Source organism: Zootermopsis nevadensis, unplaced genomic scaffold (genome assembly GCF_977971745.1).
Source record: "Zootermopsis nevadensis isolate Lab colony 2312 unplaced genomic scaffold, Znev_1.0 Znev_ptg000020l, whole genome shotgun sequence".
Classification (NCBI taxonomy): Eukaryota; Metazoa; Arthropoda; class Insecta; order Blattodea; family Termopsidae; genus Zootermopsis; species Zootermopsis nevadensis.
Window position 1 is genome coordinate 12,256,679 of NW_028259152.1, and position 27,228 is coordinate 12,283,906.

The 27,228-nt window shown below is 39.6% G+C and overlaps 2 protein-coding genes across 4 annotated transcripts in view; one reads left to right on the forward strand and one right to left on the reverse strand.

Moving 5' to 3' along the window:
- The first annotated feature begins 778 nt into the window (after nt 1–778).
- Nucleotides 779–27,228, forward strand: part of LOC110838590 (uncharacterized) — a 31,612-nt gene continuing 5,162 nt past the window's right edge. The window contains exons 1-12 of one of the 2 annotated variants that reach the window (XM_087351781.1): nt 779–1,103; nt 14,237–14,285; nt 15,020–15,131; nt 16,126–16,264; nt 16,479–16,632; nt 18,858–19,045; nt 20,326–20,577; nt 21,907–22,186; nt 23,573–23,800; nt 24,658–24,827; nt 25,117–25,286; nt 26,182–26,340. In XM_087351781.1, the coding sequence (XP_087207907.1) occupies nt 1,096–1,103; nt 14,237–14,285; nt 15,020–15,131; nt 16,126–16,264; nt 16,479–16,632; nt 18,858–19,045; nt 20,326–20,577; nt 21,907–22,186; nt 23,573–23,800; nt 24,658–24,827; nt 25,117–25,286; nt 26,182–26,340 (1,909 nt within the window). In that variant the 5' untranslated portion in view covers nt 779–1,095. Of the gene's footprint in view, nt 1,104–10,176; nt 12,396–14,236; nt 14,286–15,019; nt 15,132–16,125; nt 16,265–16,478; nt 16,633–18,857; nt 19,046–20,325; nt 20,578–21,906; nt 22,187–23,572; nt 23,801–24,657; nt 24,828–25,116; nt 25,287–26,181; nt 26,341–27,228 lie in introns of those variants that run through there. The other variant, XM_087351782.1, reaches the window with a different exon arrangement.
- Nucleotides 25,312–27,228, reverse strand: part of LOC110840186 (RCC1-like G exchanging factor-like protein) — a 35,116-nt gene continuing 33,199 nt past the window's right edge. The window contains exon 11 of one of the 2 annotated variants that reach the window (XM_087351783.1): nt 25,312–25,679. In XM_087351783.1, coding sequence (XP_087207909.1) covers nt 25,578–25,679 — 102 coding nt within the window. In that variant the 3' untranslated portion in view covers nt 25,312–25,577. The remainder of the gene's footprint in view (nt 25,680–27,228) is intronic. The other variant, XM_087351784.1, reaches the window with a different exon arrangement.

The window sequence follows — 27,228 nt, forward strand, 5'->3', positions numbered from 1 at the left end:
GAGCATGTCAAGGTACACAATGCCAGTAATGGTCTTCTCCATGAAAAAGAAGGGGCCGTACACTTTATCTTTGCTGAGGGCGCAAAACACATTAACTTTTGGACTGTCACGAACATGTTCCAGGAAGGCAAGTGGTTTTTCACTACACCAAATCCTGCAGTTGTGGGTGTTGACCTTACCAGTGACATGGAACATGCTTTCGTCACTGAAAATTACTGAGTCCAGAAATCCTTCGTCGTCTTCAACCCGCCGCAACATTTCCATACAAAATTCCTTACGAGCCAGTTTATCATCATCTGAAATGGCTTGCACCATGGATAATCTGTACGCTCTTAAGTGTAAACGTCATCATAACACTCGCCACACAGTCAATGTGGAATCCCACTTTCCTGAGATGCACGTCTCGCTGACTTACGTAGACTTCGAGCGAAGCTCTCCCTAATCTGTTCCACGGCATCTTCAGAAACACATGGCCTACCGGCTTTCTTGGTATGGCACATGAAACTTGATGTGTTTGGCTAAATTTGTGAATTTAAAAATATTGTGCATGTCTTTTAAATAAATTTATATTCTCCTGCGAATTTGTACAGCTACTTTTGAAACACGGTGTACATGTACGTACGAGGGTGAGTCAAATGAAAACCGTAAAACTGAGATCAAAATTCGAAATATCGCGCCATTGTCCTGTAAGTTGGCAGACATGTTACCAATGCTATAAAGAGTATCCTATAGGTGGTTGTATAATGCAGACAAACATAACGCCATCACAGTGCCAGTTTGAAGATGGCTGCTCCACTAGTTATACGGACGAAAGAAGAACAACGTTCTGTAATTCGTTTTTTGATCAGTGAAGAATCTTGAAGAATCATCTTCAACCTGCAGTCAGATCAAAGCGACGTGGACTTTTGACTAGAGGTGTCCTTTTGCAACATGACAATGCTCGGCCCCATACTGCCCGTGCAACAGTTGCAACAATCCAAGACTTGCAATTTGAGTGTCTTCCACATCCGCCATACTCATCAGACCTAGCCCCAAGTGACTACCACATGTTTGGGCCACTCAAAGAGGCGATGGGAGGAAAGAAGTTCAGTTCTGATGAAGAGGTAAGGCAGACGGTGCATGAGTGGTTGCGCAGACAACCACAAGAATTTTTGCTAGAGTAATATATACACTTCCCAAATTCTGGAGGGCCTGTATTGAACGAAATGGAGACTATGTAGAAAAATGATATGGTTGTGTACCGCTTTCACTCAATAAATTAAATTTAAATTTTTTTTACGGTTTTCATTTGACTCACCCTCGTAAACTACATCGTATATCAGATGTACACCAAATGCAATCAATTTATAATAGATCCTGGTCATATTTATTAAATGTTTTACAAACTAACGTTTAGGAAATTCTTAGTTCACACCATAAAAGCTGAATTTTCTAAGTTAGAGAAGTCTGTCATGAATATAAATGTTATATCCCATTCCTAGTCATCTTCTATGTTCATGAATATTACATAAGTTCAAACTGACTTGCCAAGACTGCAAACACCGACATTACCTTGGGGATGGTGCATGCAGGCATGCTCCTTCCATTCCCAAGTTACTGGGTTGTAGCGATGTACCGCTTTAAAATATTCCTTCCCATCGAAACTTCCAATCACGTATATGAGATTATCCAAGGCACTCAGGCCATGATAAGCTCGGGGTGCGGCATAAATATCATCAGAGAAGAACCATCATCTGTTTGCCCTAAAAACAAAGGTCAAATGACTAACATTAATAACAAAGTGTTTCTTATGGCCAAATTCACAATATGTGATATCAGTCTACAAAATATATAAAATCAGAGTTATCACACAGCACGAAAGCATTTGTTAGAGAGACAGCATTGGTCAGTCAGTACAGTGTCTGAATATGGACTCACAATCAGGGTTTGATACCTGGCAGAAGCAAATGACCTCTTCTAGCCTTGTGTGCAGATTGGTTCTTTGACTCACCCAACCTCCTATCCAGGGGTACACCCTGGTGACCACTGACCTCCATCTAGAGCAGAGGTCAAGAATGAGTTGCAGTTATACCTCTTCCCCCTGCCCCCAGCACCAACATGGTACATAGAATCACAGCTTTACTTTACCCACCTTGTGTCGAAAGTCTCCATTACATTCATGGACCGACCAAGACTGCAGCCACCAACAACAAAGAGGATTTCACAGGGCACATGAGGGCGAGTAAGAGGATTATTCAGATCCAGATCAAATTCTTCTCCAGGCTCCAGCTCAGTTAGGTAATTTTCTGAAGATTTCTGTCTTCTGGGTTGTTGCGCTGTGTAGTCTGGTCGATGTTAACCAACGTTTCAGACGTCATACTGCCTCCATCATCAGGGCAGAGGCAGTAAGACCTCTGAAACGTTGGTTAACATCGACCAGACTACACAGCGCAACAACCCAGAAGACAGAAATGTTCATACTCACCGCCCTGATGATGGAGGCAGTATGACCTCTGAAACGTTGGTAAACATTGACCAGACTACACAGCGCAACAACCCAGAAGACAGAAATGTACTTACTCACCGCTGTGAAAACTTCAAATCTTACATAATAATTTTCTACTTCAGTTGTCTAGAAATGGCATCATATGATTTCTGGTCATTACCAAACTACCTCTTCTGTGTACTGATGGCAGTGACATTGCAGTCTGTGGCATGGGTCTTGACCACATGGACACTGCGTTCAATGATTTTAATCCTACTGGAGGCATGGGTGTTTGTCCTGTAAACTGCTGGCCAACCACTCATCCAAGAAGTCCCGTCAAATTATGAGAAACGATTCTGAAACCTAACATAAGGTGGTGGCAAAGGTTCCTCAAGAAACAAGTACTATAGAAGTAATAAAAGATTGAAGATTCCTGTCTTCTGGGTTGTTGCGCTGTGTAGTCTGGTTGATGTTAGCCAACGTTTCAGAGGTCACACTGCCTCCATCATCAGGGCGATGAATGTGCCAGTGGGGTGTGTGGTTGGTGTAAAGACTTACAGATCTCTGGGTTTGCCCTCCTCTTTGCCCAGTTGTTACCATGGCACATAGCAGAACCCCTTGACTTAGTAATCTTTATTGGGTCAATACTGGTAATACATAAAACTGGAAATCATAATGGAATATTGTAGATACCAGTGAATAAAACTGCACCAACATAACTGCTATAAAATGGCTCTGATTAATCAGAGTTCAATTGGAGAGGGTATAATCACAAGTGACGACCCAAAAGTAGGGCACTTCATCCACATACACCAAAGAAATGTATCAATCAGCAACAAACAAACTTCGCCAAATTATCTTTATCAGATGAACAAGAAATTGCAGTAAGAATTAAAATTAACTTATAACCTATAATAATCTTACTTGCAGAAATTAATTTATAGCAAATATGAACTAAAACAAGGAAGGTTAAAAGAATCAGGCCAGTGACACACAAACAGTTAATTTAGGAGGGCATTTAAACACAAATTACTTACCTTATGCACATTTATGCAGCTGCTCTCATCTAAAACTTCTTAGCACATTACAGCAAACACCGGTCAATGACTGACAATAGAAGATGGATTACCAAACCACAGATCGTATATCAATTGTGAAGCGCTAATCTTTCCATCTATGAACAATGTAAAAATAACATAATGATGTATATATACCGGTAGATGGACGAGGTCTATGACAGACTCATCAAACCTAAAACTAAGGCATGCTGTTCGTGTTTCGTTCATATGGTTGTGCATAAAAAGCATTTCTTAGCTGTCTGTTAGTGACTATATTGTTTAATTGTTCACATGATTATGTGGGGGGGGGGGGGGGGCAATATTTTTTGGTTTTCATTACTGCTTGAAACATTACCATAAGATGTGAACTGCCAAGGAGAAAATGTTAGATAGACATGGTCCCACAAGTAAAAGAATAGGACTTCTTTCAAAAATGACTTTCACTATATTAGTTCCATAATTACACATGTTCATAATATTTAAATTGTGAACGCATGTGTAAAATGTAAGTCAACATTAGAATGGAAGACCAAATACAAAATTTCTCAGACTCCTGCAATCTATATTACTCCCTCAGAATGAGAGACCACATTTTGCACCCATACAGAGCAACGGGCAAAATTATTGTTTTGTATATATTAATCTTTAGTTTCTTAGAAACCAGAAGACAAAATATTTTGGACTAAAAAGTGTCATTCATTTCCAGAATATAGTCACCTCCTGATTTCCTCATAAGTATCATTTCGATTTATTATTGTTGCTCCCAAATATTTAAACTTTGTCACGCTTTTAAAGGAATGGAATCAAAGAGCAGAATAAAACCACTTCTTATATCTTTTTCTTTTACACTGACTGTGAAAATGCTCCTGTACTGTCTATAACATAATCTTGTGTCATTTGTTACATTTTGCCTCTCATTTATCTTTCCGGCATCAAAAGAAAACAATAAAATATGCAGGTCTGTTATTTCTTCTACCTCATTTAGGGATTTCCTTTTTGTTCCACTCTGTTCGTTTCTTTGTGCCACGAAAATGACAGGGATTTCTAAATTTACTTCCACTGATGGAACAATCTGAATGACACTAATATGTGAGAAGTATATATAAAACAAATCACAAAACAATTTCATACATACACGTCATGTAACAAGATATTAATAACCAGTAAAACTATTTTACATCTCACCTCAGCACTGGTTTTTGTCTACTAGAACGTCTAAGAATATAAGTTAATTTCAAGTCATGATGCTTTTCCATGTTCTTTGAGGTCTGGTCATTGAGAAACACTGAACAATAACACTTTCATAATTTACTACACATAACCAATAAAGAACCGGGTTCACTAGGAAGGCAGTCTAGCTAAGTATTAGTACTGAAATGGCAGCATGAATCACTGAACTTTCAGTACAAGAAGAACTGTAATGAGCGCTGTTCTATATTATCACTCAAGTACCCGTGCCAAAATCAAATGATGGAAGAAATTAACTCATAATGTCCTATAGTGAGCCTGACTTGTAAGCACATTGAAGTGAGGCAGCACTGACTTGGCCTCTTTCAAAAGTTTATGGTGATCACCGAAATTTGGTAGCCAGGAATTGCAAACATTAGTACACATGTGGTTAATGGTGTTATGATGGTGTATTTAGAATTGGACCTTCTGTGCTGAAAATTAATGACTGAGAATCTTCTTTAAAAGACTTGGCATTAAATTTTCTATATCAATTTGTTTAAAGTAACATCTACAGTGATGAAAACTCACACTTTTTTGTTGTACACAAAATTTAATAAAATTAATTTCTAAAATAATTTTTATTAATTCAGCATCTTCCTTGACAGTAGCATTTACAAGGATGGATTGACTTTAAAACATATCTACATTTAGACTCACTTTTAGAAAAAATACCTCTATAAACAAATAACAAAAAGAGCAGACAATATAAATGAAAAAATTTACAACATTTCAGTACTCTTCTCATTTTGACTCTACTTTAACAAATTTAATATTAGAAAAACAATATAAAGAGCCAAAATACTACAATCGCAATTGCAACAAATGGACAAATATAAAGCACAACAAATAAAGTGGGGGCTTTATTACACTTCACCCCACATGGATTAAATTTAACAAGTCAATAAAATAAACTAATTCAATTTTTTTCAAAATTGGTGCCACTGTCAAATGATATTTATCCATAAGGAATGAAAGACCGTTTTTCATAACTATTTTCAACAAAATATCTTCAACTTCATTTTCAAGCACGACAGTTTTATGGGCTTCTGTCATTGCATTTTTCAAGCCACCTTCCTTGATTCCAGTAAATTTAACCTTTTGAAAACCTCAAACATAAAACCATTGTATTAAAAATTCTGAAACGCAGTGCTACAAAATACACACTTCTATAGCATGCTGACCAGTCTTCAAGGACTCAAATGACTGTAAACTGAAGGCACTTATTAAAGTCCTACAACAGTAGATTGTAGCAAAATACAACATCCCTTGCTGCTGCATGTAACATACTAAAACATAATGCCAAGAAGAGAATTTTATTAATGCCAGGGTACAGTGGATTTATATAGAACAGCAAAGGGTTAATGTTTCAGAATTAGGCTTCATAAGACAATTCAACTTGCCTTATTAAAATGATGAACTGCATCTCAAAAAACAAGTTATTTTGTGCCAGAAGACATCGTCATCCACTGATATCTGACAGTGAAGTGAAATCATATTTTTCTCCTGCTTCCCACATTTAAATATTATGGAATGTGTATATTTTGCAATGTATCAATAACAAAGAAAGCAATATATGACATATTGTGATTAAAATGAGTACACCGCTGGGAATACCGTAGCAGTATGAATGCCACTGTTACAAACCAAGTTGGCAGCCCTTCAAAAGAGATGGCATAATCATGAACTTTTTCTACAGCAGTAAAATGAACTTCACACCAATAAAAATACTGCGTATTATTTTAGTCCACTGAACTCCACTGTTTTTGTAAAATAAAGAGATAGTGAATTCCCTGCAGTCTGCATTTTGTGTAAGCATGATTCGTAGGGACCCAAATTCTTAACTGGCATTCTAAGCGTTCGCAAAATAGAAGCTAACAGGGAAATGCGAAAGATAATAAAAATATATAGTCACTTCAATAATAATCTGTCACAGTTGCAAAGCTTTATTATAATGGAAACCATCGACACCTTAAAAATCTGTATTCTATTACAACATAAATCACTCTCAACAACACACTTCCAAACACGACCGCCATTCACAGTAAACCACAGAATATACTAACTTATCTCTGGAATCAACTGCAAAAGCTACCAACCCTTGCGAATTCAAGTTTCCCTTCATTATGACAGAGTGCTGCCACCATGCTGATTTTAGCCGTATCATGTCAAGCTCCTGTCACCCAAAGTGGGAAAATCTGGTAAAATGAATCCTCAGTGTCTGTAGCCAGTCCGATCTCTGTTGGGATATCAGCAAATGTAATGACTGATCACAAATCCTGCAGAATCTTTAAGCTGACTTCTGTAACATGTATATTGCATGAGTCTGGTGTCAAAGAACATGTCGGTACTCCTTATCCTCCACTTTTCAAGTGTGATACCACCTGGCCTTGGTTTCATGAACACCAGGTGAAGCTAATTCTTAATCATCTCCCTCTTTTCATTCACACATGGCTAAATCAGATCCAGGATGTTACAGTGTATGCAATAAAAGAAGTTGACAAATCAAATATCCATTTTAATAAATCTTTTAGATGCACCAAGGGCCCTTCTATACTCTTTACATGTAAACAAACAATATATTGTAACGTGGGACGGTATACGACCTTGATTGTCAACGCCTGTGCTGATGCGGTGGAGCACTCAGTCCGTTCGCCCATAACCATTGTTTTCTGTCACAAAGACATCCTGAAAGTCGAGGACCAATGCCTTCAACTCCCTGGCTTCCATTGTCGTCAGGTTCAGGATAGCATCGGCGACCATGCCCTGCAGTGGCTTGCACAGCTCTATTCTGCGACGGAGGTTCTGTATTGCCAGCCGGGCCCGCCCACGTGACCGGTTCACACAGGCCCAGGGTTGTGCCTTCCGCCAGCACTTGGTCGCCCTCCCCGACATTCACAATTCTCACAGGCACGCTGCGCCGGGTGCGGACTAGCGCCCTGGCTACGTATAGTCCTTCTCGTGGTAAAGGGTCCACACCAGGTTATATTATTCCGCTCGCCGTTCCCACGGGGTCGTTCATCCGTGCCATCACCACCCTCTCGCACCGCGCCGGTATTATTTCCTCGAATTCCACCTGACTGCACCTCAGGGAGCTTATTTCTTTCGAAAACTGTGCGCCTAGATTATCTTGTAGCTGTTTCTGGCTGGCATCCATCTTGTCTTCAAGATTGTCCTGAAGCTGTTGCTGGATGCACGTAAACTGGTCTCGTAGCTGTTTCTGGCTGGCATCCATCTTGTCTTCAAGATTGTCCTGCAGATGTTGCTGGTCGTTGCTCAGCCTCTGCAATCTTCCCAGTATTTCTTGCAGTGCACACTCCATTGTTGACCATCCCACTTCTGACACCAGTGTAACGTGGGACGGTATACGACCTTGATTGTCAACCCTTGATTTCTTCTGGGGTCTGCTACCTCAAATCCGATCCGATTGTAAACTTGGTTGGATTGTAAGAGACCACGATGTCCTCCAGCAATAATGAATTTAATCAAACTAAAACGTCTCTTACAGCACAAAATAATCTCGTCTACAACACACTTCACCTAAGAGCGATTCACACTTCAGCTCTCTTCGCACTCTCCTTCCACACTCTCACCTCCTACACTGCTCTCAAAGCCGATTGTCAATCGGCTTTTAAACAGACGCAACAATGTAAACACAACAATGCTAAACGCAACAATGTCTATAAACAAACAACAATGCCAATAAAGAGACACAACAATGCCTATAAACGAGTATAACAATGCCAACTGCAACACGTCACACTATTGCTAAAATTTCAGGAGCAATTTACTCAAGTAAAAACTATAACAGCACTAATTTTTTACATGAAAATGATAATGCTGTATATACTACAGAATGAAGAATTTGATCCTGATTAATCCATCACTCCTAATTGAGCTTAGTTATTAATGCATATCTGTCACTACACATATGCAACACACAGATAAATATGCTTTTGTTCTCTCTCATATATTACTGGACAGAGGACCCCCCCCTCCCCTCAGGATAATTCCAGACAATTAACTTAAAAAACAATCAGTGTACTATACGATATGAACAACATGAATGTAACATTGTGGACAGTTTTCGATCACCAGTAAAATAACAAACAAAATACTGGGCCATTATTGCAGTGTGCCAACTGAATAATGCCAATACTGTATGTGACTTTAAATGGGGCAGCAGTTTTTCACAAAACTTTACAGAATGAAAGTTGTAATTTAGCAAACAGAAAGTCCCTTGGAACATATCTGCAACTATTTTACAAAATAAATAAAGCATTCACTATTTTTAATAAGATCAAGATTTTGAACATCACAGAATTATGTTCAACAGAATATAATGCTGAGCAAAAGATGCAGAAAACCCCAAAAACGGAAAATATTTTGCAGCTGTGATATATACCATAACCTTTCTTTTGCATGTGATACTGCATTGGCCACTGACAGTAACTCCAAATAAGCAATCATAAAAAGAAAGAGTGCTATTATATTCCTTTGCAATATTCATGCTTGACTCACTGATGGATACAGATAAGCTCAAAGAATAAATACAACGTGTCACAGAAAAATCATAAGAACAGTCCTTGGTGTTCATGTTCCCCACAGAAACAGTTCTTAATCAAGAACTGACATTAGAGCAACAAAATGTCAGTATCAAGTATTAACTGAAGAAAAGAATGGCATTACCATTCACCTTGTAAAGCTCATATGGGTCTTGCAGAATAAAACAGGTGTATCAAAAAGGACCATGAAACCTGCTACAAGATCACTGAAACTACTTAGGGTTTGAGGTTTTCATGGCAGTGAGTCTGAAGATGGCTGTCTTCTGGGTTGTGATAAACCTCTATAAATTCCAAAATGAACTTTCGTTCGTCATCTTTCACTTTAGACGACATCATGTTCAGCGCGCACCGAAGTTCGCGCCACTACGTCTGGGACAGAACTGAACGATATTGCGCAATACTGCCTACAGATGATGCAACCTTTTCCACATTGTGCAATAAATATCAAACCATTTTTGATTGACACAATATATTGCACAACCTTTCAATTCGTAACATAGACGATCAATATTATTGTACAAAACTGAATATTGCACAATAATATTGACAGTGTAGGGGTCGCTTAATTCCTTATTTTTACAGTTCACGTGTAAACAAGAGACACACATTATTCTAACACTTGTTGAAAGTTATTTTACGCCTAGAATCACTGGTCCTATGATCTGGTAGGTTTCATTATAAATATAAGTAAAATAAACTTTCGACAGAACTTTTCTTAAAAAAAGTATCACAACAATAACACAAGTCAAATAACGTAGATGGTCATGTAAACTGCTACCGTGCATTAAAGTAGTTCTGTGTATATTTTAAACATTTGTTTACCATGTTAACACGTCTGAATACAAACCACTTAACCTTGATGATTGATTTCATTTCTATTTCTATTCTTTTTAATTTTGGATAAATTTAATATATATAAAATGTTTGTGTGCTACTGATGGTTGATTAAATTTTTAAAACATCCAGTATAAATTTTATTTGACATTAACATTTATTAGTCTCCTGATATCAGTTTTGAATTTTGGACATGATTCTCTGGTAGTATGTTCACTTCTAAATATGTTTGAACATCTCAACATTCTCCACATTCCTTTAAATTATATTACTACCCCCCCATCTTTCCCAACCCCTAGTTTATGTTTTATTTGCCCTCACATTTTATTACTGACCTTCCTGATTTCTCTTTAGACATCCTTAAATATTACCCGATCTTTTCAGTTTGTCAAATTCGTGATTTACTGCTATCCTCCCAATTCCTATTTAGGGCCCACATTGCAGTATGAGGCTCTAGCCTTTACTTTGTTACACATAGGATACATCCTGTGTTCCATATTCCCCTCGGCATCCTCAAATTTCCAGAAGATCACTTTCGATCATTTGCATGTCTTCTAGCCCCCTGAGTACATGCTTGTATGTATACTTTCTTTTCCCAACTACTCTGCAATTCATTGCAAAATACCAGTGACCTGTTCTCTTTCTTACTAGCTCCCACTTTCTGTCTCTCAATAAGCACATACTTTTTGTTTACACAAAACGTTACTTAAAATGTAATGTGGCCAGGCCATGGATTTACAAGATGAAATTCTTATATCCAATCCATGAAGATACAGCACTACAAATCTAAGCCAACACACAGATAAACTATTGACCTTATTATTTGGGAATAAGGGATTTGACCCCCCCCCCCAATACGACATGACTGTGGGCCAAGAATTGACTCTGGTGTTTAATAATTTAGTGGCACGCTACTCTGACACATGGATGGTTGGATCAAATATATTCCATAACACACGGCTGATGAAGGTTAATAATTCTTAATTAAGACACATACAGTGCTACTCCCCATCTTTGATTTATAGGATAGTTTGTTAGTTAGCATACAAGTTTGATATTCAAAGGTATTTTGGTATTCAAAGGGTTCGTGGTACAATCCTAATTGCTGCCACCAGTATCTAAAATGAGAACAATTCCCAGTCAACACAAGAAATGAGGAGGGAGCGGCGGCACTCTATCTCTCACTCACTCGCACGCACACACACACACACACACACACACAAATGCTTCTTCCCAGCGCCACCAAACCATCTGCATATGCGAGTATCTGACAGGTGTCCTCCAGGGTTTGTTTTGATTGCTCTAATGACCTTTTCTAGACAAATGTTAAATAGCTGTGTAGACAGAGAGTCGCCCTGTCATAAGCCCGCCACTGTTTTAAAGCTGTCAGAAACCCTACCTTGTATTTTCACCTTATTGCAAGTATCTGTCAGTGTCATTTTCACCAATCTTACTAACTTTGTAGGAAATCCAAATTCTCTCATTATTTCTATTAGTTGGTTTCTATCTATGCTATCGTAGGCCTGTTTGAAGTCAATATATAGTTGATGCACTTCGATGTTTCGTTCGCATGTCTTCTCCAGTGTAGTTCTAAGGCAGTGAATCTGATCAACTGTTGATCGGTTTTTCCTAAAACCACACTGGTAGTCTCCTAAACAATCTTCAACTTGAAGCTCCTGATAGAGAAATCATTTAATATTCATCATTCACTCTTTACATTTATGATTGAATGTAACCAAATTATAAGATCTTATCTTTGTATTTTTTCCAACTACCAACAATGTGTAAATATGGACCAACAATGGTCAGCTTTCATATGAACACCTGCGTGTATTACAATGCAAGAAAAAGCATTGGAATTTCCAACCCACGCCTGCAACAATCTTGGTTGAGCTTGCCATAAGGCTCTTTTATCGTTTATTATACACGCAGTATAATAGCCTGAATGAACCGTATTGCACTCCATTCCCCCTACCTAAGAAGCTAATTGTTACGTCATGTGTTCACTCCGCATTGTTGTATTGGTATATATTGCCGTCAACAATCCGCTTTCGTCATTGTGGAAAGAGCTCTGCTGTGAATCGGTTGTAGAAAAAGTGCCTCGTAGACTAGATAATTTTGTGCTGTTAAAAACGTTTTAGAATATCACAAGTACTTATCGTATATAAGAATTATTAAGCCTTCTACTCTCTCCATTGATAAGTGCTGGTGGACATCGTGGTCTCTTATTACTGAACAAAGTTTGAGGTAAGGGATTCCTATTTATTATTATTATTATTATTGCTGTTCATTACATTTACGTGTTTTCATCTGCATTTGTGAACTCGCGTAAGAGAATTAGGCTTGTCGTCTTTCTAACACAATTTCAAGTAATATTAGATTGACTTCTGTTTGTTCACGGCATCATTGCTAGTAAAAGAATATTCTAGTAGGCAATTATCATTTTAAAGGAATAATAAATGTTTCGTAGCCTAGAATCTTAATAAAAATATATGGATGTTATGAAGTGGGGTATATATTCTGAATAATAATTCCAACACTTTTCATTTCTTGATACATCGACATTATTAAAGCGTTTTAGGGAACTGTGAAGAATTTTATTTCAGTTTTACAAGCCTAATTATTGACGAATCTCCCTCTTATTATCTCTCTACAAAAGCATATTAAATCCGGGGAATGTTTGTTATTATTGAGTGCAAAGTATTTATGGGTGCAAAACGTGGTCTTTCACTTGATGGAGGAACATGGACTGAGGGTCTCTGAGAACAGAGTCTTGAGGAAGATATTTGGATCCAAAACGGGAGTGAGACAGATAATAGAGAAAATGTATGACGAGCACCGATGTTGTTAGGGTGAGGTGGGCAGGGGAGGGCTGTTTGCAAGTTATTGGTTGGGAGGCCTGAAGGAAGGAGACCTCTGGGAAGACCTCGGCGTAGGTGGGAGGATAACATTAAGATGGACCAAGAATCTGAAAATTAAAGTATACAAAACAATAATTTTGCCTGTTGTTTTGTATGGGTGCGAAACATGGCCTCTCACTTAGAGGGAGGAACACAGATTGCAGGTGTTTGAGAACAGGGTGTTGAGGGGGATATTTGGAACTAGGAGAGAAGACGACCGGGCATGGAGAAAACTGCATAATAATTTGTACTCATCCTCCCCCAGTATTGTCAGGGTGATTAAGTCGAGAAGAATGAGATGGGCTGGGCATGTAGCGCGCATGGATGGGACAAGAGGTGTGCACCGGGTATTGGTCAGGAAGCCTGAGGGGAAGAGTCCTCCGGGGAGACCTAGACGTAGATGGGAGGATAATCTCAGGCGGGATCTATGGGAGATAGGAGTTGAAGGCGATTGGATTTTGTTGGCCCAGGACAGGGTCCGGTGGAGGGCTTTGGTTAATTCGGTGATGAACCTTCGGGTTCGGTAACCCATTTAGTTAGTTAGTTAGTTAGATTGGCCCATAAGCCTGTGTCAGATTCCTCCATGAGGAATGCCTTTTTTATAATTATTATGTTTTGTGCCTTCCCACATTTCCAAGTTACTTACTTTCTATAAGGTGGTCCCAGATAAGTTCCATTCTGTATGTCAGCATTGGAGTAAGGCGTTATCTTTACCTTGTGCAGTCATGGCCGTTGCTTGTGATTGATGACACTCGTGGTTCTAATGGTAATACTGCTCTTGTTCACATGGATATTGAAAAATGTTTCCAGTGTCTGAGGATAAACACGAGTTCACTGTGTGGAGTTTTTCATTTTAACATGCCGCGTGGTCGTTTTTCATGAACCTGTCGTTCTTCTGATGGGGTTCTCCAGAAGACTTCAGAATTGTGTCCTGGGGTAAAGAGTGCTGGGAAGTGACATGAAATATGAAACTGACCAATTGTCTTCATGTAGTGTTTGGGGTTTAGAATTTATGCGCTATACATCAGTCATGGTTTTCCATCTCAAGAGTCAATCTTAATATGTCTTTTAATTTCGTGTTGCTGTCCTGCCATGTTTGATAACTACCAAGGTTTATTTTAGTAAGAAATACAACAGGCAATTTTACATGCTAATATAAATTAATTTTTGCTTTCTTTATATTTTTAGAACTTTCTCGCTTACTTGTGTTGGAATGGCAGAAGGAACTTCAACGCAGGTAACTTTTTTTTTTGATTATTAGGTAAAGGTTAAATAAAATTCAATATACACGTTTATGAATGGAGTGACTGTACTTCGAAATGACTTTCATTTAACATTAATGTGGAACCGGTTCATTCTGTAGTGCAGGGGTTTTCATGAGGAACTGGTGGCTACTTAGCTTAAAACATTCCCTATGCTTTGTGGAAATCGAAGGATTGGACCTTAGCTGAAGCCATTTTTGAGGCACTTGATGACCACTTTGTTATGAGCTTATTCCCAGCTGTCCTCACAACTTTATTTACAGTGCTACATGTAGCATGGAAAGGGTTAAATTAATTTTGTAGTGGAAGTACATTTAGCTAGTTCATCTGACCTTTCTTCTTTGTTTAGCTCCTAGATGACAAAATGATAATTGGATCAGAACTGTCTTTAAAAAGTTAATTATGCATAAGAGGATGTATTTGATTAATTGCTGACAAAAGGTATACTACCATTTTAACTACAAACCAACTTGGTTGGGTGTGGCTGTGTTGTAATTTTAATAGTGAAAGAACAAGAGTTTCAGCCATGTACTATTTTAACTGAACTACCAAGCCACATGTATATCTGATATGTTGATCTAACGCTGTAACAAAAGGGCATCATATGTATAACTCTTGTTTACCTAAAAAGATTGTCTCTCTTGTATGTTAATTCCTGTGAGTTTGGAAAATGTTTACCAGAGATTCTTTCTCTTTCTTTTTTCTGCAGAAAGCACGTAGGTGTGTAAGGGAGGCAAACCAGGAAGCCAAACAGAAAAACCATAAGGAGACAGTAAAACTGTATGAAGATGCTGCAGAAAGCTATGACCTTGAAGAGAAATGTATGTTGAGACAAATTTGCAATTTATTAATATAAAGTTTTGAGACAGTCTTAAAATGTACAAGTATTTTTAAGACCCAAAAGAAGTTTATGGGACCCAATGTAGATCAGAATTCTGAGATTGATCAGCAGTCAGATGTGAGAGTAGAAAAGTGTCTTGTACTTCCTGCACATTACGAGACTTCATATTGAGTCCACTGGATGGGATTAATGGTAGCGAACTGTAGGAATAGCATAAATAGAATAAATTCTGCACGTATCAAAGTCCTCCTCCCCTATACTTTTATGTTCTGCATATTTTATAGCCAGCTGAACTGGTTACTCATACTTTTTGGCCATAGTGATAGGTATAAAAAAATGTCGTGATTAATGGATGTTTTAACTTCGGCTGTTCACTATGGTTCTTCCGAATTCCATAATGTAATTTTTTGTGAATCTTGTAATCACAGTTCTTACATTCAGTTTTCATTATGCTAGATTCAGTTTGATTTTGTTATAATAGTATTATTGATGGATATGGTTTGTAAAAGCATCATTGTCTCTTCCTCTCACTTCTACTCAATGGTTCTTTTTATTTTCCTTTTCAGCACAGTTGGTTTATGTTTGAACTTTGGGTCACTTCATGTTACATTGTAAATACTTAATAATTTTTAATAAGACTATTGTGCAGGTTGATAACATTGCAGGCAGAGAATTGGCAGGGGCTGGAACTTTTTTCTCTCTCTCTCTAAATCTGCCCAAGTACCTGTCCATTGGATCCTGGAAGTAAAGTGGCTGCACCATAAAGCTGACTACTCACCACTGTTTACTGTTCAGGTCTAGAATATATGGAGCTCGACCTCCAAGGCCCTGTATGCTTGCACGACATGATCTTTATGCACAGAGGCAACTTTAACTGTACTGTGGCGTAGCGATAAGGGCTTAGGAGGACTTTAAGGCAAAACTCACAACTGATGCACACAATAATATAAAGGGGTCCTATGTAAATGTTGCAGATGAAGCTCAAAGGGCGAGACCAAACCAGGGCATCAGGACCAAGTTTAATGTTTATTGGGATAGAGCAAAGAAATGGAAGGCATACATAACAAAGGGTAAAGGGAAGAAACCACCGAAGACTGGAGAAAGTGGTTCAAAGTAGGTGAAAACTTTTGTTTTAATTATCAGTTTATTGATATTTCTGCATGCAAGACTGTAATATTTATGAATAAGATTTGTACTTGTGCGGGTATTTTGATTCTGGAACAGCCAGTCTAACCTGGTCAGCAGAACACAAGATCCTCTGTACAAGTGTTTGTCATAGAAAAAAAATGTTCTTTCTCTCTTACAACTTTATTGATTTTTTCTACAGGAATAATTACGAAAAGAAGTTAGAGACCGAGCTGGAGAAAGCCATAATGGTAGCAGATGTGGCTGGGCTGGAAGGAGCTAAGAAAGTTCCCATAAAGTTTCCACATGTGTTCACTGGAAAACAAAAACCTTGGAAAGGAATATTACTTTTTGGGGTAAGACTTTAAATACGCCGTCATGGCATAAGGACTTTGTTGTCACTTTTTTCACAACAAACCTCCCCCTGAATGAATACACAGAATCGTATGCAGGAGGTACATTTATGTAATTCTATCGTTGGGTTGATTTGCTATAATCCTATAACGTGATGGAGAGCATTGAACATACTCAAACAGTTGAACATCTCATCATGAAGAATTCATTACATACTCCACTCTTCACGAAGGACACTTTCTACAAACAGCAGTAGAGGGTTGTCCCTTAATGTCATGTTAGCAGTGTTTCCATGGCATGACATAATGTGTACACTTTATTAGGTAACACATTTAATGAAATGTGACCATCTACTACAAATTTTGATACAAACATGAGTCTACAATAAATGAACTTCACAGCCAGTTTTATATGAAAAATAGCAAAGAGAGCAATTGGAACATAAATGTTCTCCAGTATGGTAAACAGTATTTTTGGAATTATAGTTTGTTGGCTTTGCTACACATTCTGGCATATTTACATTGCAAAGTACCTGGTGGCGTTCTTTGTATAGTTTACAAATACTAGAAAGTTTGTGCAATCTGTCATGGCAAACTTTTATCACACTAATCTTTTTTCAGCCCCCAGGAACAGGAAAGTCTTAATTAAGATTAGCATGAACCAAAGCGTAATTTTGCCAGTTGTGACGTATGGGTGCAAAACTTGGTCTTTCACTTTCACGGAGGAACATAGAATGAGGGTCTCTGAGATTAGAGTGTTGAGGAAGATATTTGGACCCAAAACGGGAGTGAGACAGATAATAGAGAAAAGTGCATGATGAGCACCGATGTTGTTAGGGTGAGGTGAGCAGGGGAGGGCTGTTTGCAAGCTATTGGTTGGGAGGCCTGAAGGAAGGAGACCTCTGGGAAGACCTCGGCGTAGGTGGGAGGATAACATTAAGATGGACCTTAGGGAGATGGGACTCGATGGGGCGAACTGGATGCAACTTTCTCAGGATAGACCCCGGTGGCTGGCATTCTGAACACGATGATGAAGCTTCTGGTTCAGTAAAGAAAGTGGGCTATTTAAATTACATTTTGTGCTTGTAGTGTATATAAATGTGTAATTTAGGCAGGAAAGTCCTTAATCATGTAAGCTCTTAAGCACTTTTAGTTCTACAGAGAGAGAGAAGAACTCGAAATGTTTATGCGTATGAAAAGATGTAGCCTTCTTTTTACAAAAGTTATTTGTTAACTGTCTGGTTCTGCATCAAAGGTCACATAATTTCTATGGCATATTTTGTCGTATTTTTTTAAGATCGGTTCACCAGAGTAGAGGCATCTAAGTCTTTAGAGATTACATTGATATTTTATAAGTAATGTCTACGTAGTTTACATATAAGAAGATTTAACTTGATGCGAATAATGACAAACACGCGGCATCACTTAATATTGCCTTTATCAGTCACATCTTCAGGGTTATTAAGCCAAGAAGAGTGAGATGGGCGGGGCATGTGGCATGCATGGATGGGGCGAGAGGTGTGCACCGGGTATTTTTGGAAAGCCTGAGGAGAAGAGGCCGCTGAAAAACCTAGACGTAGATGGGAGGATAAACTCAGGCGGGATCTATCGGAGTTAGGAGTTGAAGGAGACTGGATTTTGTTGGCCCAGGGCAGGGTCTGGTGGAGGGCTTTTGTTAGTTCGGTGTTGGAACTTCGTGTTCCGTAAGCCGTCTAGGTAGTTAGTTGGTTAGATAGTTATATGTCACACTTACAGCTTTGTCATTTTGTGTTGAATCCCAACAGGTATTTCTCAAATGTCTCGCCTTTTATGAAACATGAAATTTCATGTTCATGTTTACAAGACCCCGCCTCTGTCCACATCCACAAGCAGATGCAGTCAATCTACACCTTCATTTCCCACCTTCCTAAGATCCATTTTAATATTATCCGAGCAACGCATAGGACTCTCAAGTGACCTTTTCTTTTCAGGTCTTCCGATTAAAAAGTCGCACTTCTTGTCTCTGCCATGTGAACTACATGCCCCGCCCATCTCATCACCCTTGATCTGACAGCCTACAATTTATTAATTAGTGAAGAGATCTATAAAGCTTCATATTACGCAAATTTCTCCATTCCCTTGTCAGTAACTCTCTCGCAGGACCAGATATTCTTCTCAGTCACTCTCAGTTGATGTGCACACGCGTCAGTATGAAGAAAATCCTGTAACAGCGATGGACTGTTTTTCAGGACAAGGAGTCAAACCAAAGTTGCAGCCGTTCTCAAGATGACGACAGGTACACGTGCACCGAAGCATCAGTCCCCCTGAAAGAGCTGAGAGAGGAGAACCTCTTGTGTGACGCGGTGTTGAGGTTGGAGGACGGCGGCGTCTTTCCAGTCCACAGAGTGATTCTGTCGATGCGCAGCGAATATTTCAGGTTTGCTTATTTGCTGACATGGTTGATTAACATGTGAATTAAGGACATAATGGACTTCAATTCATATGTAAAATGTTATACCCCTTCTGTTGCAGAAACCTGAATTTTATATGGCAATTTTCTTTTATTATTTTCTCATTTTCATGAAATATCACGGCGGTGAGGAAGAAGACTAATTAATGTCTTCTGGTCGTTGCGCCGTAGAAACTGAGTGACATTTCAGACGTACTTACTGCCTTCTTTCCTTGATGATGGAGGCAGTAAGAACCTCTGAAACGTCCGATAATTTCTACGAGACAACACGACGCAATTTCCCAGAAGACGTAGGTGGTATTTTGTTTTAATTTTTAAGTACGGTTGTACCAAGGTGACAGTCAATCAATCTGGAGGGAGAATTAGAATCCATTTCCAAAAGTCTTGGTTTTAATACATAAAGACGACCGACTAAGTCCAGAAGCAAGTTGGTAATGCAACTTTGTCACTCCATTGCCCGTAACATTGAAAGCTGCTCTGTCTGAAATATAATAAACTGTAACAAAGAACTTCGTGAGAAATGTTTCATTGGTAGGAGAGAATCGTTCGAGAATTTGTGCATACGTTAATCTGCTTGTGTATTAAATAAAGATGCTGTGCGTTCTTGAAATGAGAAATGAATTATAACCGTGAACCATTGTTTCTGTTTTCCAACAGACGTTTCTCATGTCTTGTTACAAGCTGTGCCCCTCTTTCAATTTTCCGACAATCAAATGTTGCACTGCAAAACACTTAATTTGTCATATAAAATTGTTTCCTGGTTGGTAATCGCTTTTTAAAGGCCATGTAGAAACATCGTCTTTTCTCTTAAGTTGTTTATTGTCGGGAGAATGTGTTAGCAGAACAAATAGATTTCATATTACGATTCAGTGGAATGTACAGCTCGTGATGTATGTTGAAATATTTGTCTTAATTTGCTGGTTGGCTTTAAAATTTCTGTAGTAGTTATTATAACCTCAGATATCTCTTGAAGGAGTCAAGGTTATATAAGAAACGAGGTGCTTGCTGTCCGATTTGTAAGTTATATTCTGTTAAGCCTACGCAAGCTCTTCACACCCTCGGAGTTAATCTGGTCCCATTAGTACACATTCTGGGAGTTTTTGAAGTATTCAAATTCATCCACAACATTGACGAAAGGATACTGTTATTTGGCTACGTGAGTTATAAAATCATAAAGTTTATCCGCATGACTTGTAATTTTCTGCTCGCCGTTTCTCCAAATCGACGACTGCTTCGTTACGTTTCAGGAACCTTTTCACGACAACGCTGCACGCCAGTGAGGAGACTGATACTATCCTCCACGGGGTCAGCTCAGACGTGATGACCCAAATACTGAATTACGTTTATTTTCGGGCGGTGGACATCCACTCCGATAACGCGTGTCAGCTGCTCGTGACGGCTGACTACTTGTGTATACCAGGCGTTAAAGAACTCTGCTGCGACTTCCTGAAGGACGCGATGGACGTCGGCAACTGTATCGACATCATGCACTTCGCAAGGTAATTAATGTTCATTTGTCATTTGCTGTGACGCCAGCCTTCGTCGCTGCGGCGAAGCAGCTTTGCACTAGAGAGCAGCCGACTGCCGGGTCGGAGATTAAACCCTCTGACTGAGGACTGGGCAAATTATAAAGCGTTGTAGGTCAGGGCTGTTATTAATGTCCTTGTAATTTAAATGTTCTGATTTACCTGTACATGTTTTGATCGTCGTTATGACCAGCAGATGACTAATTTCACCATGTAGAACGTTAATCACGACCTATTGCAGGGTCATAATTAAATCTGTCTTCCTCTCCAATTCCTTTTTTTCTTTCTTTCTTTATTTCTCTGCGGAATTCCTTGCTTCTTTCATAATCCTCACAATATGAAAGTGAACATTCAGCCCCATATTTTCTGCATACAGCAAAACCTCTTTTAACCGAGCCTCGATTATCCGATTCCCGCATTAAGCGACCGAATTTCAACCAGATCGGTTGTGATCGGTTTCTACCGACGAGAGTGTTTAAAGCGATGTCCACGCGATACAGTTCATTGATCTAACCTCACACCCAGATTTTGCTGATTATTATGAACTCTTGTGGACATTTAAAGAATTGGTTATTATCGGGCAAAGACGTAAAAGCTGAACCCCTAATTCTTCTTCACGACAACATAGCAAGAGAATCAACTTACATCGAGAGAAGCACAACGGAACCTCCACTTCATGCGATGGACAGAATTACAGATAAATTAACTGTTTTAATACAGGGACTCCCTCGAACAGCGCTCACGAGTGACTCTTTTGACGTCAACTTGTGCGTGCGAAATGCCCGCATCATCCGCCGCCAAGGAAAGTCTGTATTGAGTCTCTACTTATTTATTCCATATCCATGACCACGTTCCCCTTCCCCTCACTCATCCGACTTATCGGCTTATCCGATTCCCCCATATAGGTCGGTTACACTGGATTAACACACTCAGTTAACACAATGTCGTTTCGCCAGAATTCAAAATTCTACACTTCTCATCTCATTGCCTTCTTCACTTGCGTACGCCATGCCCTTGTTTCAACCTATAACTTTATCACGAGGACGAGCGAGCTTTGCCTGGGAACCTCCAGAGCCGAAAATTTTCTATTTTGCGCCGGTAAAATGGAACGTCCCTCATCGTTGCCTATCCACGTGTCTGCTCTCAGTGTCACTTATTCGGGATTCACACGGCTAAGGTAAAACCTTGGGGCGAAATACTGTGGTGTGCAAATGCTTGAGAATCCAGTTCTTGCTGCAGTTTCAATGTGTCAGAGTTCGAAGGAGATCGATTCTGAGTCGGCTCTTACCCTCGCTGTCGTAGGTCTCACTTCTGCGTCGACCTCGAGACTCGCGCTTTCCGCTTCGTTCTGCGCCACTTCGTGGAAGTGTCTCAGCAGAACGAAGAACTGATGGAACTGTCTGCAGAGGATCTGCATGCGATAATCGGGTCCAGGGAGCTGAACGTGAAGGACGAGAGAGTTGTGTGGGAGTGCGTTCTCCAGTGGATCAACCACGACCCCAACAACAGGAAAGGTCACATCGCGGGATTTTTGAAGGGTGTCAGATTGGGACTACTTGACGCAAAGTTTTTCAAGGAGAAGGTCAGTATGCCCCCAAAATCGAGGATATTTTTGGAAAGTGAAGCCCGCATTTTAAATTACATATTCACACATGTTCGTAACTAATTAATGCAAATCGTGAGTCTTTTTCTTCGTCACGCGTAAGCCCGTCTGTCTGTCCGCAGTTCCAGCTCGAGAACGTCTAACCAGATGTTCATTAGATTTAATACTGATGAGCTTTAACAGAATCTGTTGGCGTATTCCAATTCTGGTTAAAATCTTACATTTACAATTTGAAAAGTATAGAATGATTTTAATGTCTTATACCGTGCAAAATTTGCTGCGTAAGAAATCCCCAGATTCCCTTAGTTACCATGGTTACAATAACTACCTTAGGGATGCCGCTGGTAACACGCTCGCAAATGTTTGCGTATTTTCAAAACGAATATTCGATTCGTCCTTTATGCAGATATGTGGTTGGAGTTAACAATCGTCTTTTATTCATTGTCTGTAAGTTTTACAGTCCGTCTGCGCTATAATCTTTTATTACAGTCTCAGCCTTTATTAAGATCCATTACGTGTTTCAGTTCAACTACAGCATCCCACCGTTAACTACATTCAAACATCCACTCAGCTTGAAAAGGAAAATCCTCCAAAATAAGAAGCTTGTCTTAGCTGCTATAATAATTTCACGCATCACTTAGCATGATAATCTTCAGCTGATTGACCAGATAGGGACAACAGATATCCGAAATGTGCAGCAAGATAGCTCTCGTTCTACATCAAAGAGTAAATTACCTGAGGGACTTCAAAATCATACACAGCGTGAACATTCTAATATTTTAACCGTCATCTCACGAAGCAGCCATACAACTTATGATATTTCTTGGTCCATTTCATCACGCGCTTTAACTCCAGAGAAAATATGTTTCTACTCTAGGTCAAATGCCCTGTGCTTTCAGCCACTCACCTCTTACGAATACGTGTGAAACAATCAAACGGATTCATGAAAATGTTATCAGCTTCAAATGTCTTTACAATTTAGAATTCCTATCTACTAGTTTCGAACAATTAAGGAGAACCACCTGATGATGACCAATTAAGGTCGAAACATGCAATGGCTCTTAATAGACATCGAGCCCATAATCACACGCTCTTGTGTTGCCGGGCCTTCAACACAATCATCAACATGCAGCAGTTTGCTACATTTCTCTATGATCGATTCATCCTTGATTTCGCTTCTCTCCACAACCTGTGCATTTGTTAAGAGCGTCGTTACACAAACCAAAAAACATATTTACCTGTATATACCATAGTCTATTTCGGTGAGTTCCCAACCAAATTATGTGTGAATTTCTTATCTCCTCTGCAATGGAACATGGCATCCCTTCCTAATGTTTATAAGGTCCACATTGAACTGTTCAACAGGTATCAAATAACCCGTACGTGACGGAAAATATGGCGTGCTTACCCATCATCTCGGAGGCGCTCTCGTTTCTGCACTTCTCAGAAATGATGACGAAGGAATTTGTGACACCAAAGTTCGCCTACCCGCGAATCCCACAGGACATTTTGTTTGCTGTTGGTGGGTATGCTGACGATGACCCGACAGATGTGATCGAAGCGTACGACGCACGAGCAGACCGGTGGAGTGTGGTGAGTTGCACGCATTTCTACTCTTACCGTGCCTCGTTAAATGACGCCTCCGAGAAAAACTACTTTTCCTCCTTTTTGCTTAATTTTACTAAGTAATTGTTTATTTAAGTTTAATCACGAGCACCTCGTTGCCTCTTTATTTCGTGTTCGTTTATTTCCATTGCAGTGAACCCTTTTTTGAAAGAACCTCCAAAGACTGAATTAAAAAGAATAAATACATAAATTACACACATGCTGAGTCTCATGTACAATGTGAGTTCTAATAGGAATCGACGAAGGATGTGAAGTTTGCCTTATATACCATTTACAATAAGCGTCCTGAATCAACTGTCATGGAAACCTGTCTGCTGATTTTAGGCATGAAATGAAGTCATCGTTAATCGTCAACGTAATAAATGAAGTAGCGAATAATATCGATGTTGGCCATCTGCGTGGTAACACCCCGTGAATTAGAAAGCTGACACACTGTTTGGGGTGCGGTGGGGGACGTACTGCCTCCAGCTTTGCGTCGATGAAACCCAAAACACCAACATCTGTCTTTAATATCGTACGAACATGAAATGTCAGCTGTTGTTCAGAAATCTTACATTTGTCTGTCGTACTTGACGAGAGCACTGGTAATCTTTGAGCTTCTCTTCGCGTCTTCCTGATTCCCCCGTCTCTCATAATTCCACCATTGCTCCAAGTTAATTTCTCACGGTCTTTGTCGAGTGCCACCCGCCACGGTGTAGCAATTTCGGTCCACTGTTGGAGGTTGCACCTCTGCTCCGGTGGTCGGTCGCTTGGACTCTAACGTAAGGACTTCACTTTAATAGGCCAAATGACCCAAATAAACATAAAGCCTCTCGTTCCTGCAGGTGGAGGGGGTTGACTCGATCGGCCCGAGATCATACCATGGCACGGCAGTAGTCGGTTTCGACATTTACGTCGTCGGTGGTGCCGACGGCGTGGAAGAGTTAAGCTCATGTAGCTGCTTCGACGCAGTCACGAAGACATGCCGCGAGGTGGCGCCTATGCATGACCGCAGGTAAGATGCAGCTTGGTAACTAAGGAACTCCTTGGAACAAAGTCCTTCTTAAAAAGCTGATAGTCGCTCCGTTAGTCAAGATATAAATGTGGGCAGGGGATGAAAAATTGTACCACTCACATACAGGAGGACTTTTGCGACAATGTTGGTTTTAAGAATACTATTTGCTTGTTAATTCATTTGGATTGTGATTTAACAATGACGAGCGAACAACTGCGTTCTGCGAGAGGAAATGCATCTCCATCAGCAATAAGTGAGCATAGCGGAGCGTGTACTTTTTTCGTTTCAGAGGCAGTTTAGTGGTGGCTGTTCTGCGAGGTGCAGTGTACGCCATGGGCGGCTTCGACGGTCGTCGGTGTCTCAGAAAGGCGGAAAGATACGACTGCAAAACGAACCAGTGGTCAAGGATCGCTCCCATGAAAAAAAGACGACTCGGTGCAAGTGCGGCTGTGCTGAATGGTTCGTAAAAGCTGTGAAACAGAAATGTGTGAATTAGTGCAGAAGTCGAGGCGTCTGTCTGTCTGTCTTTACGCGTGTAAGAACGCAAGAGCGGTTGAAGGAATCGCAAGATTTGAGTCCTCGCGGTGCCGAGTACGAAGATGGCTGTCGTTTGATTTCTGCCGACGTTTCAGGCGAACTTTATGCCTTCGTCATTGAGGCATTCCTCTTCGTTCTTGATGTTAGATTCCCTCACTCCATTGTCCCATATCCTTCTATTATCTCTTTCTTTTATCCGTGCTACATACTACGTTATTTCACAGACTGCAACTGCTTGAAGTTCTGAGTGCGTGATGGTTTCTTCTGCCCTTGTAAGCTGCCCCTGGGCATCGTCTTCTGTCTTTGTAGTGTACACTAGGAGTGAATGCAAACAACAATCAAACTATCAAACTGGCTCTCATTTAATACAGATGTAATATGATTTTGAGACAGTTAATAATCTCATGTTAATAGCACATTATATTATAAATGTAGAGCACCGCTTGGCAGCTCATGCCTTACATCTGTGACACCAAATTTAATAAAATTCGTTAGGCAGAAGATGTAACTTACCATCATTTCCGTTATGCATTAATTATGCACTTTATACTGTTTATATTAAATTTTATCAGTTAAACTCGTTTCCTTTGACACGCTGATTGTCTGCATTCGAAAAAAAGAAACAGGTGAGCAGAGGCAGCCGTGTCTGTGTTGTTTCTGTGACACGAAGGGGGACATTTAATACAATATCATTAATAGATTTACAAATTTAAGTACGGATTGTCCCAGGTTTGTGCCTTGCATGGACCACTTTAGTGCCTCTGCGTACACCAAATATGTGTACAGTTTGTGTCATATAGCTAATTTGTTTTTACAGATAAAATATACGTCGCTGGTGGATATAATGAAAACAATAATCTAAAATCGGTGGAAGTTTACGACCCGGACACCGACCAGTGGACGTTCGTTGCACCAATGCATTCTGGGCGTTCCGATTTTTCTTGCGTCGCGTTCAACGGCTGTCTGTACGCCCTAGGTGAGAACTCTGGACATTCTGAGTGATGCTCCTCTATCTTTCTTACAGAACTTGCTATTGTGAAATGTTTTCCTGGTTTGCTTTGAGTGACTTAGATTTTATGAACAGCATTTTTCTCCTATCATTACAGTATTATCAGTAATTTTAACCCCGATTCGTGGTTTCGATTACATTCTTCAAAAAGAACACTTAACTAACTAACTAACAACAGATAATCTCTTGTGGTATCTCAAGTAACGTACTCCCCATTTGTCACACAGTCCCAGTTTCAAAGGCAAATATTTTGTTCTTGTAGCAAGGAAATATCACTTTGCCGTGCAGTTATCCCCAAAAAGCCGATGGTTTAAAGCAGTCCCTTCGCAGACTTTTTTTTCGTCACTTGTTTGTGTAACGCCGTTTTGAACAGTGCATCTTCTGTCAATTCTTGGACGCTATTTTTGCACACAGTTTCATGAAGCAGAAAACAGATGTCAGGCGCAAATAATATTGTAGCTATTTCATCCTTAATTTCGTTCCTCCTACTAATATTAACACTGCAAAAGGGAATGAATTTTCTTCCTTGCATGTAATTCATTCCTTCCGTTTACGAAAAATTTTAAGAGCGTAAAGTCCGTTGGATAAGACGGATGGAGTGTGAAGCATTGAAATTACGAGAAATACAAACATCTAGAAAGTTATAATTGGTAATGTTGAAGATAAGATACCACTTGTGATACATAGCCTTAAAAGGAAGGATAATATTAAAATGTTTTAAGGATCTAGAGTATGTGAGAAGGGTTCAACTACCGTCTTTTGTGAATAAGGTAATGAATCTTGTGGCTGCATGAAGTTCAAACATTTTGTGGCCAGGTGACAGAGTAATAAATATCAAGAAGGGCCCCGCTGAAT